General features: G+C 33.7%; 2 protein-coding genes across 2 annotated transcripts; both read left to right on the top strand.

The window, feature by feature from the left end:
* Positions 1–10,932: 10,932 nt before the first annotated feature.
* Positions 10,933–11,922, top strand: LOC134384805 (syntaxin-2-like). Its single transcript, XM_063106572.1, has 2 exons — positions 10,933–11,723; positions 11,838–11,922. The coding sequence occupies exons 1-2, from the start codon at positions 10,933–10,935 to the stop codon at positions 11,920–11,922; spliced, it is 876 nt and encodes a 291-aa protein (XP_062962642.1).
* A 6,252-nt stretch (positions 11,923–18,174) lies between these two features.
* Positions 18,175–18,699, top strand: LOC134384977 (heat shock factor-binding protein 1-like). The gene has a single exon (XM_063106816.1). The coding sequence runs from the start codon at positions 18,252–18,254 to the stop codon at positions 18,477–18,479; it is 228 nt and encodes a 75-aa protein (XP_062962886.1). The 5' UTR covers positions 18,175–18,251; the 3' UTR covers positions 18,480–18,699.
* The last annotated feature ends 585 nt before the right edge of the window (positions 18,700–19,284 follow it).

The raw sequence follows: 19,284 nt of genomic DNA, 5'->3' as shown, positions 1-19,284 counted from the left end.
GATGTTTATACCATTCATTTATTTGTTTAAAGATCATTACTTTTACTGGGATATATTTTGGGTTTGGCTATAGAGTTCAATTTTCCCAGATACTAGGTCTATCTTTCAAAGGTTATATTGTTTCAACAACTCTTTAAAATTTCAGGTAATGTTTCTTATATTAGTGAAACTATATTTCTGTTCATGGTAATTGCTTCCCTTCTTTGGGGAATTTTATACAAACACACACACACACACAGCCATATATACATATATGTTTATTTATCTATATTTTCTATACATAATTTTCTTTTAATACTTGCTAATCTTTGATAAATTTTGCTTGTTATATTTATTTTTCTCTCTTTATTCATCTTTTAGTTCTTATAAGGCTAGGCTGTGGTTATTTACTATTGTTCTCTTTGCAGTTGTTTCCTTAAATGGTTATTTTCCTTTTTCTTTTCTTAGTGTTTTTACATCACTTTTCAAAATTTTCTGTTCTGTAATAATGTCATTTCTGGTCTTTTCTAATTCTGACATTGTTTTTCATAGCTTTTATTTTATATTGAGTTCTGATATTTTTATTTGGGGGGAGTATGATTTCTGGTTTGCTTCAGAGCTTCTTAGTATGGTTTTCTGATCTTATTCTCTTTCTCTCTAAAATAACTAATATGAGATTCAACTATGACTTCTTTTTCTACTAATCATTTAAAATACAATGAGCCGTATCTACACTTTCAGAGTCAGGTGGTTAACCTTTTCTAAAATAGCTTTTCTAGTTTCATAACTCCAGATATGTCTTTTGCTGTTTTCATTTCATGTTCAAACCATGGTCTTATACTCACCGAGATGGTCTTCTTCTGTTTACCCCCTCCCATTTTACTTGAGCAGTCTCCTTATTATTTGCCCTTTCACACCTATCTTGATCATTTGGAATATTCTGTCTTCTTTCTACCTGTTTCCACATTTTCCTATTATATGAGAGCCATTTAGCTGCTTGTGGTTTTTTCTTATCTGCATAAATTGCCATGGGATTTGGTTTTCCCATGACAGAATTTATACATGTGTAAGTATACTCATTTTTCATGAAATATAATTGGTGTGTGTGGGTGTGGGTGCATAGATAGAAGCATGAAAAGATACATATCACATTATTAACACTGGAATCAATATACACTGTAGTTGATTTTCATGTCCCTTTACTGGAAGACGTTTGGAGTGGGATAAGGTGGCATTATGAACTGTTCCTGGATTTTCTAACTTATTATATAACCCAAAATGGTTTATATATTTTGCAATATCAAAAAGTAGAATAAAATCATAAAGTATTGCAGATCATAATATATATATATATATTTTTTTTTTTTTTTTTTTGTCTTTTTCATGACCGGCACTCAGCCAGTGAGTGCACCTGCCAGTCCTATATAGGATCCGAACCCGCGGCAGGAGCATCGCCGTGCTCCCAGCGCCGCACTCTCCCGAGTGCGCCATGGGCTCGGCCCAGATCATAATATATTTTAAATAACCTCTGGTGCTCTGTTTATTAAAATATAATTTCTACATCACTTACATCAAAATAAAATAGTGTGAAAATTTTATTTTCAGAAAAAATAAAATTTTTAAATTTCGTTTAAAATGCAGATTCTTGTTCTGCATCTCCCAAGGAACTGTGTCAAACTCTCCACATGTTAAGATACTGTGTAGGGGATTCCTACATATGTCAAAAATTAGTATTTATCTCCTTAAGTGCAAAAAGGCTTAAAATATTGTCTAATGCCACGTTGATGGCATTTTGGCATCCTCACTTCCTTTTATTACTTCCATATATAAAGTAAACATGAATATACAAATATCTGTGCTTAATTATGTAACAATTTTTACCTTTGATCACCATGATAATCAGAGAAGTGATAAGCAAAAAGATGGCAAATATATTCATTACATTGTATATTTATGTCTAGTTCTTATTAATTCACTAAATAATAATAATAATAATAAAGAACCTTTCCATTTCTGTTTTCTTTTAGTTCCACAAGACAGGCAACAATGCATATTTTAGTAGTGGTTGGTTGATTGTGAAATAGTTCCCATAGATCAGAATTTGATTTCTGGTGTGAGCAATTCAATGAATCATTTATTATATCATGCACAGGTGTTCATTTGGAAAAGCACCATACTCTAGTGGAAAGAACAGCTATTCTCTCAAGATCATTCAAGTGCAAAATCGCATTGGAACAATGATAAGGGATTAAAAGACCATAAGTGCTATCTTTATGCCTTATGTTATAAGCAATAAAAATGACCCTTATAGTCCCTGTGTTCTCAGCAATAATATATAGTCCTTTCCAAATTGTTCCAAGATGCTCAGCATTTCCAGAAAGTATCACATAACTGGTCAGACTCACACAAGGCTCTCAATACTGGTCCACAGTTCTTTTCATCTAGTCACCATATTCTTCAAATTTCCAAAATTACTATTTCAAAACACCTGCATATCTCATTTCTTTGTGAACGTTTATGTGTACATATCTGTGGGGTACAGTGTGTTGTTCCATACATGCATATGCTATAAGTTGATTCACTTCTACTTTATAAGTCTCTAGCTCTGAATCACTCTTAGTATATGACTTAATCTACTTCATATAGAAAATTAAAATCTATAAGAAAGCAACACCTTTAATACCTAAATCTATAAATCTATCTATTCCAACTTAGGTATTGACTTTTTTTGCATCTAGACAAAACAACAAAATTTCTCTCTTAATTTTTTTTTCCATCTTCAGATACTACCCATTCTTACTCTTCTTCATAGAACAGTTTCTTATAAGATTTTGTGTTTAAACATATCCTCTCTTTTACCTATATCCCACTTGTGACAAAATACATTGCAGACAGAAATTCAGCTCCAACGATCCACTGGAGGATCTTCTTTAATGTCCAAAATGACCTCCATGCTCTCTGCTTTTTCTGCTTCCACAATCTTGCAATACGAAACCCCTGTGTCACTTTCACCATCATCAGACGGACTTTGGATTTCTCTGCTTTAGAAACTTAACAGTAAAAAGAAAATAAACATTTAACAAATGTGGAAAAATTATAACCAACACTGGAGATCCAAGTTCTAATATTGCTCTGGAATTCAAGTGCTGGGGTAACATTGGGGAGGTGGAAGGTCCACAGAGACCACATGCCCTGCATTGCCAGTGCACGACCCAGCAGATAGGCCTCACTGCTGCCACCCAACTCCATCCCCTGCCTGGCTGAGTGCATGCTGACCAGAGAGGTGGCACCCTGGTGAGGCCCAAGACCCGAGGCAACCACGCACACACAAGGCAAGAGTGGCCAACAGAGCAGACACTGAGGTAGCCATACCAAATTGGCAACCCCAGCAACATCCAAGCCAGACAATAGTGTCAAACCAATGGAGTATAAAATACCATGCCACAATGACTAAACATCAAAGGAAAGATACAAGAAATATGAAAAATCAAGAAAGTACACAACCAAAGGGTAATAACTCTCAAAGCTCTAGATCCTATAGAACAAGAAGTCCTTGAAATGACTAACAAGGAATTGTGAGCAACAATTCTAAGGAAACTGAATGAGATATAAGAAAACTCAGTTAGACAACATGATGAAATGAGGAAAAGTATACAGGATCTGAAAGAAGAAATGTACAAGGAAATCAATGCTGTGAAAAAGAATGGAGCAGAGCTTGCCAAGCAGAAGAATCATTCAATGAAGTAAAAAACACAACAGAAAGTTTAACCAGCAGGCTTGCAGAAGCAGAAGAGAGAACTTCTGACTTTGAAGATGGGCAATGGATTAAAATTAGAAATCAATAACAAATGAAATTATGAAAACAATACAAACACATGGGAATTAAACAGCATTCTACATAATGGCATATGGGTCCAAGAAGAAATCAAAGAGGAAATCAAAAAATTTCTTGAAACTAATGAAAATAATGATACACCATACCAAAATCTGTGGGATACTGCAAAAGTGGTACTAAGGGGGAAATTTATAGCATTAAATGCTTACTTCAGAAGAATGGAAAGATGGCAAGTGAACTACCTAACACTTCACCTTAAAGAAGTAGAAAAATAAGTACAATCTAAACCCAAAGTTAACAGACAGAAAGAAATCATTAAGATCTGAGCAGAACTTAATGAAATTGAAACAAACAAAGAAAATGAAACAAAAGATCAATGAATTAAAAAGTAGGCTTTTTTATAAGATAAATAAAATTGACAAACAATTAGCATGGCTAACAAAAAAAAGAAGAGAGAAGATCCAAATAACAAAAATTCTAAAAGGTCATATTACAACTGATACATTTGAAATACAAGGAATCGTTTGAGACTACTATAAACAACTATAAGCCAACAAATTTGAAAATCTGGAGGAAATGGATAAATTTCTGGACATACGTAACCTACCAAAACTAAGCCAAGAAGATGTAGAAAACCTGAACAAACCTATAACAATAAAGGAGATTGAAGCTGTTATCAGAAGGCTCCCAACAAAGAAGAGCCCAGGACCAGATGGATTCACAGCAGATTTTACCAAACATTCAAAGAGGAATTGACACCAATTCTTTACAAACTATTCCAAAAGATTGAAACAGAGGCAAATCTCCCAAACTCATTCTATGAAGCAAATATCATCCTGATAACAAAACCAGGTAAAGATACAACTGAAAAAGAAAACTACAGGCCGATATCCTTGATGAATAGAGATGCAAAACTCTTCAATAAAATAATAGCTAACAGAATACAGCAACACATATGTAAAATTATACACCACGATCAATTGGGATTCATCCCAGGGATGCTAGGTTGGTTCAACATACACAAATCAATAAATGTGATACACCAAATCAATAAAATCAAACACAAGGACCATATGATCATCTCTATAGATGCTGAAAAAACATTTGATAAAATTCAACATTCATTCATGACAAAGATCCTCTATAAGTTAGGTATAGATGGAAAGTATTTCAACATAATTAAAGCCATATATGATAAACCCATTGCCAATATCATCCTGAATGGGGAAAAGCTGAAAGCTTTTCCTTTAAGAACAGGAGCTAGACAAGGATGCCCACTCTCACCACTCCTACTCAACATAGTATTGGAAGTACTAGCAAGAGCAATCAGAGAAGAGAAGGAAATAAAGCGCATCCAGATTTGGAAAATATGAAATAAAACTGTCCCTCTTTGCAGATGACATGATCGTGTATATCGAACAGCCTAAAGATTCTACAAAAGAACTCTTTGAGTTGATAAGTGATTTCAGCAAAGTTGCAGGATACAAAATCAACACACAAAAATCAGTAACAATTCTATTTTCCAAAAGTGAACATGCAGAAAGAGAAATCAAGAAATCTTGCCCATTTACAATAGCCGCCAAAAAAATAAAATACTTAGGAATAGAGTTAACCAAGGATGTGAAAAATCTCTATAATGAGAACTACAAACCACTGCTGAGAGAAATTAGGGAGTATACAAGAAAATAGAAAGATATCCCATGCTCTTGGATTGGAAGAATCAACATTGTGAAAATGTCCATACTACCCAAATTCAATGTGATCCCCATCAAAATTCCAATGACATTTTTCTCAGAAATGGAAAAAAAACTGTCCAGACATTTGTATGGAATAACAAAAGACCACTCTTAGCCAATGCAATACTGAGCAAAAAAATAAAGCTGGAGGCATAACACTATGTGACTTTAAACTATACTACAAAGCTATAATAACTAAAACAGCATGGTACTGGCATAAAAACAGACCCACTGATCAATGGAATAGAATAGAGAATCCAGAAATCAACCCACACACCTACAGCCATCTGATCTCTGACAAAGGCACCAAGCCTATACACTGGGGAAGAGATTGACTATTCAGCAAATGCTGCTGGGATAACTGGATATCAATAAGCAGGAGAATGAAAGTAGATCCATACCTCTCACCATATACTAAAATCAACTCAAAATGGATTAAAGAATTAAATATACACCATGAAACAATAAAACTTCTTAAAGAAAACATATGAGAAACACTTCAGGAAGAAGGACTGGACACAGACTTCAGGAATTTCACCCCAAAAGCATGGGCAACCAAAGGAAAAATAAACAAATGGGATTATATCAAACTAAAAAGCTTCTGCACAGCAAAAGAAACAATTAACGGAGATAAAAGACAACCAACACAGTGGGAGAAAACATTTGCAAAATATACATCTGACAAAGGATTAATATCCAGAATATACAAGTAACTGAAACAACTTTAAAAGAAAAAAGCAAGCAACCCAATTAAAAAATAGGCAAAAGAGCTAAATAGGCATTTCTCAAAGAAAGATATACAAATGGCCAACAGACACATGAAAAAATGTTCAACATCACTCAGCATTCAGGAAATGCAAATCATAACCACACTGAGATTCCTTGTCACTCCAGTTAGGATGGCTAATATCCAAAAGACTGCAGATGATAAATGCTGGCGAGGTTGCAGAGAAAAAGGAACTCTCACACACTGTTGGTGGGACTGCAAAATGGTGCAGCCTCTATGGAAAATGGTATGGAGGTTCCTCAAACAATTTATCACATGACCCAGTTATCCCACTGCTGGGAATATACCCAGAGGAATGGAAATCATCAGATCGAAGGTATACCTGTTCCCCAATGTTCATTGCAGCACTCTTTACAATAGCCAAGAGTTGGAACAAGCCCAAAAATCCATCATCAGATGAGTGTATATGGAAAATGTGGTCTATCTACACAATGGAATGCTACTCTGCTATAAAAAAGAATGAAATACTGCCATTTGCAATGACATGGTTGGACCTAGAGAGAATTATATTAAGTGCAATGAGTCAGGCGCAGAATGAGAAATACCATATGTGCTCACTTATCTCCGGGAGCTAAAAATAAATAAATAAATACATAAAAAAACGGGAGGGTAGGGAAGAAGACACAACAATTACTATTCCTTGAAGTTGCTATGACAAGCGAACAGAACGGAGATTGTTGGGAGGGAGAGGGGAGAGGAAGGACAGAGGGAGGTTTTGGTAATGGGTCACAATAATCAACCACGTTGTATATTGACAAAATAAAATAAAATTTGGGGAAAAAAATGACCTCCGTGGCATTAAATCACATAGGAACATTCAAAACATCATCTTGCTTGATTCTCATCAACCTGTCATATGTCACACAATGCTCTTCTACTTAAAATGTGATCCCTCCTTCTTCTCTGTTAGTCAACACTACTGATTTTCTCCTCTTACATATTATTTACCTTTGCTCTCTTATATTTGTTTCTTGAATGCTATTATGGATCATATCTCTGCCCTTGGCTTCCTGATTTCTTAATACACACGAGCCTTTTAAGAACCCTATCTACTTCACTGGTGTTAATATCACCAGGCCTAAGTTATGTGTGAAAAGAGTAGTAATGCCATGCAATCTTGTCACCAAGATGGTAAGGCATTGCAGTGCATAATACCCATAAATACTTTGAAACTGTTAATGAGTGCTTTCAATTAGATGATTGAATCTCAAATGTGTTTCTATTGGTGGAGTGAGAAAGTGGGGGAAAGAGGCCAACGAAGAGTTTGTCAGGAGAGTGTCACAGAACACGAGCATGAGGTGGGATAGTAGCTATGCTGTATGTACACACATACGTGCATCAAAAAGCTCATGTTAAACACAACTTGAAGATAATATGAGGCTTTCCATGAACTTTCTAAAGTACCCTCGTATATATACACGCACACCTTATTCCTTAAAGACAGAGTATTCTAGGGAAGAAATACACATACTCATCAATTACAAATAACACAATGTGAAATGTGCAGGGAATGCAAGGTAATAGAGGAAAAAAGCAGGGCTTCTAACTCAGTCTAGGGAAATAGGGAATAATACAAGTATTTAAATCATTAGCTTTGAAGATATCCTTTTAATGAGGTGTACCTTCTCATCAAGTAGCATTACACTTAAGTCTACACTATGTGACAAAACTTGAAAAAAATGAAGAAAACAGATACAGAAACATTTATGAGATGTAAGTATCACCACAGCCGATCCAATAAATTAGAAAATGAAGAAAAGTGAGGCTGATTTGGAGTATCTTTTCTGATAAAATACTGGCCTTTGAACTTATTAGTCATCACTTTAGTACAGAACCGTAGACATTCTTCTCCATGTCATATTAGCTCTATTATAAACATGACTATTTTATTGATATTATAATCACAGAGTTGTATTCAACTTCTAATACAAATTTGTTTCTTTCTACTTTTTGTCACAATTCCCTAATATATATTAAATAGGCCTGTTTCCTTATTTAAAATTTCCCTAATTTTAAGAGTGTTAAATCCAAGCAACTCATGCTGATGGTTATGGTAGAGATCTGACAAGTTGATTTCTGTTGCCTAAATGTATTCAGCTAGTTTGAAGAAACTATATGCTTAGGTCTCATTACGAAGGTTGAACAGAAATCAGTTTTCATGCATTAAGACTTCAGTCTTGCTCACTGCTTCACACTTCACTCAGTGTATTAGTCCATTTCTGCTGCTTATAAAACAATACATGGAACCAGGTGATTTGTAAAGAAAACAAAATTCATCATTTACAGTTTCTGAGGCTGGAAGTCCAAAGTTGGGGGACAAATCTGGTGAAAATCTTGGTGGCAGCAGTGACACAGGGGTCTCACACAGCAGAAAATGGTGGAACAGAGAGAGACTAACCTCTCAAGCAAGAAAAATCACACACACATACAATCACACACACACACACGGCTACCTAAATGGTAAGAAGAAGAACATAGGGTCATTAATTTAGAGTTTAACAACTATCTACAAGTGAGGTACAGTGAGGTATTTTCAAATGGTCATGAGAGACTATCCAGGAGGAGCAGTACTGTTGTCCCTCAATGTCTGCAGGAAATTGGTTTCAGGACCCTCGCGGGTGCCAAAATCCACATGGATGTTCAAGTCCCCTATGTAAAATGGCATAGTATTTGCATATAACCTACCCACATTCTCCCATACGCAGATTTTTTTTTTACTAACAGCAGAGTTATGACCTGGTAAACCCATCATAATTTGACATCATTAAGTAGAAAATGCATTTAATATACCTCACCTACCAAACATCATAACTTAGCCCACGCTACCTGAAACATGCTCAGAACTTACTCAAGCCTCCAGTTGGGCAAAATCATCTAACACAAAGCATACTTTATAATAAAGTGTTGAATATTTCATGTATTTTATTGAATACTGTTCTAAAAGTGAAAAACGGAACAGTTGTACGAGTACTCAAAGGTACAGTTTTTACTGAATGTGTATCACTCTTGCACCATCATAAAGTGAAAAATCTTAAGGCCAACCGTCTTAAATTGGGTACTGTCTGAACTTTAAATCATCTCTAGATTACTCACAATACCTAATACAATATATAAATATTATGTAGATAGTTATATCGTTTTATATTTTTATTGTTGAATTTTTACTTTTATTGTTTTAGGTTTGTTTTTTGTTTCTTAAAATGTTTTACATCCCTGTTTGGTTGAATCTGAGAATGCGGAACCCGCAGATAAACAGGGCGGGCTGTGTATCCTCTTATGTATTTAAAGGTTATAAGAAACAACCATTCAGTACATTGAAGCTACAAATAGTGTATGAGGAATGCTCATTGAACTCGGATAATCACATTATAGTCTGATATCCAAGGTAAATAGATAGTAAAAAAAAAAAAGGGCCAGAGAAGAAAATAATAACAAACAATGTGGCATTATTGAGGACTAGAGTGGAAACAAATGACAAGTACTGTTGACAGTCTGCAGGGTGATTCTTACAGAAAGTTAAGTATTAAAAGAAAAATTCTCATTTTGGAGAGAAAGCATAGACACATTCCCTACAAAATAAGTAATATTTAGCTTTAACATTTTATCTCATGGATGTGGTTGGGAATATTGGACACTATTTAGGGTGGTGGCATATCTCAGTGGACATAGTGAAAAGCTGGGTGTATCATAGTGACGCATGTCCCTTGGAGAAAAAAACATAGAAAATACACTTGGTGTGCTTTGCCCACTTGTATAGACATTTAATATTACTATCAATAAAACAATTGAACTTTGCAATATATGGATAAAGGTAAACACTTAAAAAAACTTTAACTGTGTCTGCATGATTTCAAGTAACCAAAATAAGTTAATTTATAAAATTATTAAAGAAAAAAATGGCTAATATTTTGTAATAAAGAAAAAGTAATAAACTAATTGACAAAACTACAAACTTTTCAACTAAGAGATGGGCCCTCAGTCCCATTTATTTGACATGGAAAGCAGGTGCTGGAAGAGGTTTAAAAAGAAAGTTGAATTGCTTACAATTTACTTTTCTGAAAATGGAAGAATTTACTAAAAGACAAAGAAATGTCCAGTATTTTTTAAATATTCTAAAGAAGAAAATTAAAAATTATTTATTATGCCACTACCCAGAGACAAACATTGTTAAAATTATGACACATATCTCAGTATTTTTATATTAAAATATAAATACGTGTATTCATATATACTTAAGCAGAACTGGGATTGTACAACCTATGCTGTGTAGTAAATGTTTTGCTTTTTGCCAAGTACTTTGTAATTATTTTCACACATCAGTAAGTATTCATCTAAGAAATAATTTTTAGTTATTTATATTTAAAAGGATAAAGTTGTAGACATTTATTGTGTACAACATGATGTTTTAAAGTATAGAGAGGAATGATTAAATCTAGATAATTTACATATGCATTATCTCTTATAGTTAGCATTTTGTGGCGAGAGCACTTTACTATTTTAAATATGTCTGTCAAATTCACATTTGCAAAATACAATTTAAGACTGCGGCGGCTGAGGCGGCGCCCGGCAGGCCCGAGGCCGCCGGGCCGGCGGGGATGCGGGACCGTTTGCAGGACCTGACGGCGTGCAGGAAAAATGATGATGGAGACATAACTATTGTTGTGGAAAAGGACCATTTTATGGATGATTTCTTCCATCAGGTTGAGGAGATTAGAAACAGTATAGCTAAAAGAGCTCAATATGTTGAAGATGTCAAGAAAAACCACAACATCATTCTTTCTGCACCAAATGCAGAAGGAAAAATAAAAGAAGAGCTTGAAGATTTGAACAAAGAAATCAAGAAAACTGCTAATAAAGTTGGAGCCACGTTAAAGTCTATTGAACAAAGTTTTGATAAGGATGAGAGTGGGAACCGGACTTCAGTGGATCTTCGGATACGACGAACCCAGCATTCAGTACTATCTCGCAAGTTTGTGGAAGTCACGACAGGAGAGAACGAAGCACAGACACTATTTCGGGAGCGAAGCAAAGGACGTATACAGCGTCAGCTAGAAATAACTGCAAGGACCGCCACTGACGAGGAGCTGGAAGAGATGCTGGAGAGCGGGAAGCCCTCCATCTTCACGTCCGACATTATATCAGATTCACAGATTACTAGACAAGCTCTCAATGAAACTGAGTCTCGTCACAAAGACACTATGAAGCTGGAGACCAGTATCCGAGAGTTGCATGAAATGTGCATGGATATGGCTATGTTTGTTGAGACTCAGGGGGAAATGATCAACGACATAGAAAAAAATGTTATGAATGCCGCAGACTATGTAGAACAGGCTCAAGAAGAAACTAAAAAAGCTATTAAATATCAGAGCAAAGCAAGAAGGAAAAAGTGGGTAATTGTTGCTGTGTCAGTGGTTCTTGCTGCCGGAATTGCTCTAATTATTGGTTTATCAGTTGGCAAATGATGGTGTGGATAACGTCAGTGTGCATGCCTCTCTGCCAGGATGGCAAAAATGATGATCATTATTATTTGTGTACTTATTTTGCTTGTGATCCTTGGAATTATCCTAGCAACAACATTGTCATAGCAATCATATCCCAAGAGCTATTTATCCTTGGAGACTCAGACCACATCTGCAGCAAATCAACATCCTCTCATTTCACGAATGAATCCTAGACATTGTGACATGGCATTGAGTGCTGATTTCTCTATTAGCAAAGTCAAGGAGAAAGCACAACAGAATGTATTGTTCAATGGAAGCACCGTAAGCAGAATATGGATGTGTTGAATTAACCCAGATATCCTTGGAATCTTAAGTGACACACCACAGAAATTTAACAATGTGAAATTTGTTTCAGTGGCCTTGAAATGAGGAATTATTGGAAATTTCAATTTTTAAAAATATTTCAGTGTTAAATACGTATGTGAAGTTTAATTAGGAATACTTTATGTTATGAAGCTATTAGATTTCAGGTCTAAGACTTTTCTCCCTTTCTCCCAGCTAATATATGCTGATTAACAGAGAGACTTTTTGTACTATGTTTAATTTGTTTTTATTTCTTGTTTGCAGAAATAATTTTTATAATGGAGCTGTTTTGTAATATATCTATAATTTTAAATCTTTGTAAACTAATTGTTTAATATATTAACATCTTAATTTACCCTGTTTTTATATGCTAAATATCACTTTTTGAATAAAATAGGAAGCTTCATGGTATTCGAGCCATCTTTGTGCAGTTGTTTACAAAGTTTGCCATTGTCATAGAAAACATTGGTTGCGAAGCCCATCAAAAATCTTTTCAAGTGCCTTCTGTTAATATTAATTTATAGTTTAAATGTGCCTGATACCCTCCAAAAAAGTCTCAATTATTGTATTTAGCACCGTTTCTACTTGTTCCATGACTCAAGATAATAAATAATTAGTTACTGCACTGTAAAAAAAAAAAAATACAATTTAAAAAAAAATGAAAGGCCTGTACTTCACAATATACCCATAAGCAATTAAGCTGATAAAACATACTGAGTAATTTAAATCTATTCTTATTAGTTGTTCTTAATCATATGGTTAAATAAAGCCTATATTATTTTATAATTTGATTTCTTAGATCTGGTCATAATTATGGTCCACAGAGAAAACAGTGTAGTCTAAAGGAATTTCAAGTTGGAAACTTGCACTGCCAAAACAAGACTGCTTCCTAGCAGCGCTGCCACAATTTGCAAATTGCTTCACCTTTCTGAATTCCAATTCATTCGCATAGGAAACAGAATCGATGTACTAAATATTTTCAGTTAATGCAAAGTACAAGAATAAAAACAAAAAGTATGATTCTTTAATTCCACTCCACTTGAGCACTTAAGGTGTTTTCCTCCAGAAATCACCTGTAGACCATAGGAAAATATATTCATCATTTAGGAAATACCCACCTGGTTAACAGTGTGAGAATGTAAATTTAAAGCACTTTTGACTAGGGAAACTTTATCATAATAAAGTGGTTTAATTTCTCCGAACATGAAATATTCTCCGCAAGGAATGTATCTATTAATGGCATGCTATGATTAATTAATTGGTTCTGGGAACTATTATGCCATATTAGTCACTTTCATATTAGTGTTCCCAAGAGTGGCAAATAAATAAGACAGAGATTCCACTTCTACATGTCCAGCCATTTCCTGCCAAGACGTTTTGCTGATGTGCAGTTTCTGTGCAATTTCCCACAGTGTACTTCTAGGCCGACTTAGTTCAAACTTTGTTAGTTTAATGCTTAGAAAAGCCTCAATTTCTAGCAGGAAACCTTTTCCTCCCATTACTTTTCTGTGATATTATAGACAGCAGTTTCCTTGGGGCATGACAATTGATCTCAGTAGGGTTATTTACAGTGACATGGTGGCACTGTTGCCAATGGGGGTTGCCAAAGAGTAGGCTTCTTCAATGTCAATTCTAACCCAGCAGCAATTTCTGCACTTGCAAATAATTCTGTTCATTTCCTTTCTAGTCAGGTAACTGCTGTCAAGTTAAAGGGGTGTTCAAAACTCACGGCACAGTTTTGCTTTTACATTACTACGTCTGCGATTTGATCGGTGTGATATATTTTCTTGCATGAATGAGCATCAATTAAAGGAAATGGACATTTATAGGAAATTTATTCAACTGATGAGGCTTGAAATTCATTACATGTAAACTATAAGTATTCATACTGCAGTGATAATTTGAGAATGTAAAAATGTAGTTTAGATAACTTTTATTAGTATTTTAAATGTAGTAAAATTATTTTCATAAGATATTAAAGCATAGCTTAATATTTTATTCATAGTATATGCCCATTAAAAGGTCGAATTAAGTAAACATAATAATATTACTAAGAAAGCTGGTATGTTTCAGACACTTAAATTATTTAATTAGAAATTTCTAATAACCTATGTATAAACCACGTATTGTTGCAATGAAGTAACTGATCCTCAAAGAATAACCTTTGCAAAGTCATATATTTATTATGTTTATAATCTGAGTTTGACGACCCTAAATTTAACACCCTTTCCCCTATGCTGTGTTGGTTCTTTACATTCACAAGGTCTTGAAGAACATTAGGTGAAGACAGTAGCTTTCATCTGTATTTCAGCCACCAAAGTTACCATCATACTTATCACAGACCTAACTTAAAACCAAAAGAAATATTTTAATCAGTTTGTAACATGACCTCACATAGTTATCAATTTGGTGGTGAGAATCTTATATGTCTACTATTTTAGCATTTTTCAAGAATACAATATATTGTGAACAATAGTTACTATGTTGTATGGATATATTGAACTTATTCCTATTTAACTGAAATGTTGTATCCTTTGACCAACATCTCCCCAAGCCCCATTCCCCAAGGCCCCAGCCCCTTGCAGTCATCATTCTATTCTCCACTTCTATGAGATAAACATTTTTAGATTCCATGTATAAGATCATATGAGTAAGATCATATGGTATCTGTCTTTTTGTGCCTGTCTTATTTTGTTTAACATAATGTACTCCAGGTTCATCCACATTGTCACAAATAACAGGATTTTATTCATTTTTGTGGCAGAATAGTATTCCATTGTGTATGTATACCATGTCCTTTTTATCCATTCATCCACTGATGGACACTTTAGGTTGATTCCATATGTTGCCTATTGTGAATAACGCTGCAGGGAACATGGGAGTGCAGGTATCTCTTTAACATACAGATTTTATTTCCTCTGAGTGTATACCCAGTAGTAAGAATGCTGGATTGTATGGTAGTTCAATTCTGAATTTTCTGAGGAACCTCTGTACTGTTTTTTATAATGGCTGTACTAATTCACATTCCCTCTAACAGTTCACAAGGGTTCCCTTTTCTCCACATCCTTACCAATACTTATCTTTTATCTTTTTGATAATAATCATTCCAACAGGCTTGAGGTAATTGCTCATTGTGGTTTTAATTTGCATTTCTCTAATTATTAGTGGTGCTGAGCATTTTTTCATATGCCTGTTGGCAACTTTTACGTCTTCTTTTGAGAAATGCCTATTCAGTTCCTTTAACCCCTTATGAATTGGGTTATTTGTCTTCTCACTATTGAGTTGTTTGCGTTTCTTATATATTTAGGGTATTAATCACCACAAATTTGATAACTTGAGGTATCAGGTTGGTAACATATATGTTCATTAGCTAGATTTTGTCACTCCACGATGTATGAAGGTACTTCTGAAAGTTTGTGGAAAAATAGATTTAAAAGATAATATGGATCTTTACATGACTATTTTGAAGACCCCTTGTATACATACTTCAAAACATCATGTTGTACACAATAAAAACATAATTTTATCTGTCAGTTTAAAAAATATATACAAATAGAAAATGAAAAATTTCAGCCTGATGAATGTCCAAATACATGAAGTGAATTGTGCCATCCCACTATCTCTTTTCCGCTTTCAATAATTACAGGTAAAGTTGTAGTATGGTCTGAGATTCCTAGTGTTTTACTGTATGCTTATTACACTGCAGTTTCTCAATTATTCTCTTAAAAGTGCAGTTACCAAAATTTAAAAATAAACTTACTGTGTAATATGATCATTTGTCAAAAAATATTGATTTTTTAAAAGAATACTTATATGAATGGGATACATTTAATTACTTTCCATTCATTTTGCCTGTTTGAGTTCATTGAGCTAAAAACTACATAAATCTTTATTTTGTTTTTAATTTACACATCATAATACATCTTTTGTCAGTGAAAAAATATTGACAGTATTTGCTCGTAGATTGTGAAAATATGAAATTCAGATAATAATTTCCTATAAATAAAATTTAATAGCTTTTTTGCCAAAATATTTATATTTTAGTGAATGACAAATACTGAGTATTAAAATGTTGATAGACAATATCAATATGTTTTTGAGTTTCAGGTCATTAGGCAAAGTTTGCTCATTGAAAAACTTATCTTTTATATACTAATAAGTGAATTGAATCTTAGAGCTCAAGATGCTCTCCCCTTCTTAGATGAGATTCTTAAGGTTAATGGCCTAATAAATGTTATCACATATGTAGGTACATAAACCACCAAATACTTACCTAAATAATTAATTTCCATTTTACATGACTGATCTTCCTTATAAACATATCTATGGTAATAAGGAAAGATTTTTTGTGTGTGTTTGTTTGTTTGGTTGGTTGGTTGGTTGATTCTTTTTCCTAATGTATTACTTAATGTGCTATTTATCTGATTTTGAGTTGGGAGATAATATTAAATAAGAGTAATATTTTTCAAAAAATTAAGAGGAGAAAAATGCAAACAATGCCAGCACAAGGATCTATTTGATTCTTTAAATTTTGTATTAAACAAGGGTTTGGTATTAGGAGAAATTAAATTTAAGTGCACTCTTAATTTAAAGCAAATATCAATTTTTAGATAGATTTATCTTATTTTCAATCCTGCTATCATCAAATAAACAATGGATCAAAAAAAACTTGTTATCATGAAAAATGAATTTCAAAGCAAAAGGTCTGATATTAACTATACCAGAGAATACCATATGAGAAAACTCCAAAGATAATTGATGTATTAAATTATGTAATTAATTAGAACAACAAAACCCAGGTATATAAAATGTGTTGGTGTAAATTAAGGCACATAGATTTAAATACTACTGCCCCCCAGGAAAATCAGTTATTTATTAGCAAATTAATACCCTGACTGTATTTATTGTCAACAGGTTGCAGGTAAATACTGTTGACAGGCACTAAAGGACATCTGATAAATCTAAATATAGGAAAAGTTAAATTAAGATTAAGTGAATGAATAGATATAATAAGAATATTTTTAAGACATTATTCCTAACCATCAAAATAGAAGCTTGAGTCTAATCAATTTGGTTAAGACTTTAATTGCTAAAGTGTTCTTAAAAGTTCTGATTGAAGTTCTAAAAGCTAAGATTTTTATCACCAATAAAATGTGATTAACATACATAAAGCAGAAAAAAAAATCCAAAACATAACGTTGCTGATCAATACATTTACTATGGACTATAATTACTATTATTTTTATAGAGTAACATATTTATTTTCTAAATTTTCTTCCCAGATATGGACATTAATTATCACCCTTGTGCCCATACATTTCCTAAAACAACAAAAAGTTAGGATTCATTGATTTTAATTGTATTACTTAAGAATCTTCTTACAAGACGAAGGAAAAAATGAAAACTGTAAATTATGAACTATTATTCAAATATAAATAGTAAACAAATGCATTATTAAAAAGTTTTTTTAAAGAACATATTTCTGAATCAAACCCACCATGCCTATATGAACGTAATTATCCTGTACTGGTTGTCACAATTTCACATGAGAAACTAATGTAAAAAAATTTTAAACACTGTTTCTAAAAATAATGGTTTTCAGAACACTGGTTTATACACAAAATGTATAAAAGATGTCTTTGTAGTATTCTTTAATCTGATGAAATTTCCACACCCTGCAGATGATATTTGATAGTTGTTTATGGAGTTGATAAACCGTTTAGCATTCACACACTTAAAAAATCATTCCCCTTTAATTTAAGATTTCCTTGGGATGTAAGCAAAATAAAAGGTAACATTCTTTAAATAAATTTTTTAAATGTCAAAGTCCCAAAAGGTGACTAGTGTATATATCACAATGCATATTTATATCACTACATGACTTTGAACTAATTAAAAGTTTTATCTCTTATCTATCCCTTAAATAAAACAGGGATAATAATACCTCCCACACTTAGCCCACGCTTAATTCTATTGCCGTGGGAATGCTATAAGAATATGCAGCTAAGGTGCTTTTAAAAATACAAGGTAAGGTCTGGGGGCGTCTGCGCCGACAAACGGAAGTGTGGGTGACGGTCTGAGACATCACCGCCAAGCTGGGAACTGGGGAGATGGCCGAGACTGACCCCAAGACCGTGCAGGATCTCACCTCGGTGGTGCAGACACTTCTGCAACAGATGCAAGATAAATTTCAGACCGTGTCTGACCAGATCATTGGAAGAATTGATGATATGAGTAGTCGCATTGATGATCTGGAGAAAAACATCTCAGACCTCATGACACAGCCTGGGGTGGAAGAACTGGAAGGTGAAAAGATACCCGCCACACCAAAGAGTTGAAGGTTGCTAATAATTTACACTGAAATCTGGAACGCCGTTTTTCCAAGCCAAGAGAAGACCAAATGGCTTTCTCAGCTAACTGTTATGTGTAGACAGGTTTTGTATTATGAAGTGTGCGTTCTTATCACCGACTGTATACTTATAGAGTGAGTTTCCCCCAGTTTCTTGAACATCTTGGACCTTGGTCAGTTGTGCTATTAATTATTAAACACTAAAACCTTGGCAAAAAAATAAAATATATAAAATAAAAATAAAAAATAAAAATACAAGGTAAAAAGTGAAGGCACAGAATTTAATTAAAATTATTATTACTTTTCCTGTAAAAGCCAGAAGTCTGTATCAGTATGGGTGGATTTGTATTTATTTTCTAGAAGAAAACAATATTCATATAAAAATCACCAACAATGAGCAACATCCAAAAGAAAGCTGAAAGTGAATTATAAAATTTGGTGAGAATACTCAGAAAACTTGGAGTCCTTTATTACTCTGTCCCGAGAAACCACTTTATTGATTATTCAAATAGAATTTTATTCCATTTAATTCATAAGTACTCTCAGAGTTAAATTGTTTTACCTACAATAAAAGAGATAACACATGTAAATTATATAGCACTCGGCCTAACACGTGTTAATAACTCAATACTTGCTGGTAATTAACTGTTATTGTACTAGTCATGGTTCTATTACTAAATTCTCACACTGTAATTTCCTTCATTCAGAGGCGTGGATACAACCTTTGTAATGACTCCTTTATAAAATAGTTATATCAAGACACCTCTTCTAATCATTCTATTTGTTTCTAAGAA

This window comes from Cynocephalus volans, chromosome 8 (genome assembly GCF_027409185.1).
Source record: "Cynocephalus volans isolate mCynVol1 chromosome 8, mCynVol1.pri, whole genome shotgun sequence".
Taxonomy (NCBI): Eukaryota; Metazoa; Chordata; class Mammalia; order Dermoptera; family Cynocephalidae; genus Cynocephalus; species Cynocephalus volans.
This window is presented reverse-complemented; position numbering and strand designations above follow the sequence as displayed.

What these genes read in the sequence shown, in the direction of transcription:
- LOC134384805 (XM_063106572.1), top strand. Translation starts at nt 10,933, where the DNA reads ATGCGGGACCGTTTGCAGGACCTGACGGCGTGCAGGAAAAATGATGAT. An exon ending in AGCAAAGCAAGAAGGAAAAA is followed by an intron (nt 11,724 to 11,837) that starts GTGGGTAATTGT and finishes CCTCTCTGCCAG; the next exon opens with GATGGCAAAAATGATGATCA.
- LOC134384977 (XM_063106816.1), top strand. Translation starts at nt 18,252, where the DNA reads ATGGCCGAGACTGACCCCAAGACCGTGCAGGATCTCACCTCGGTGGTG.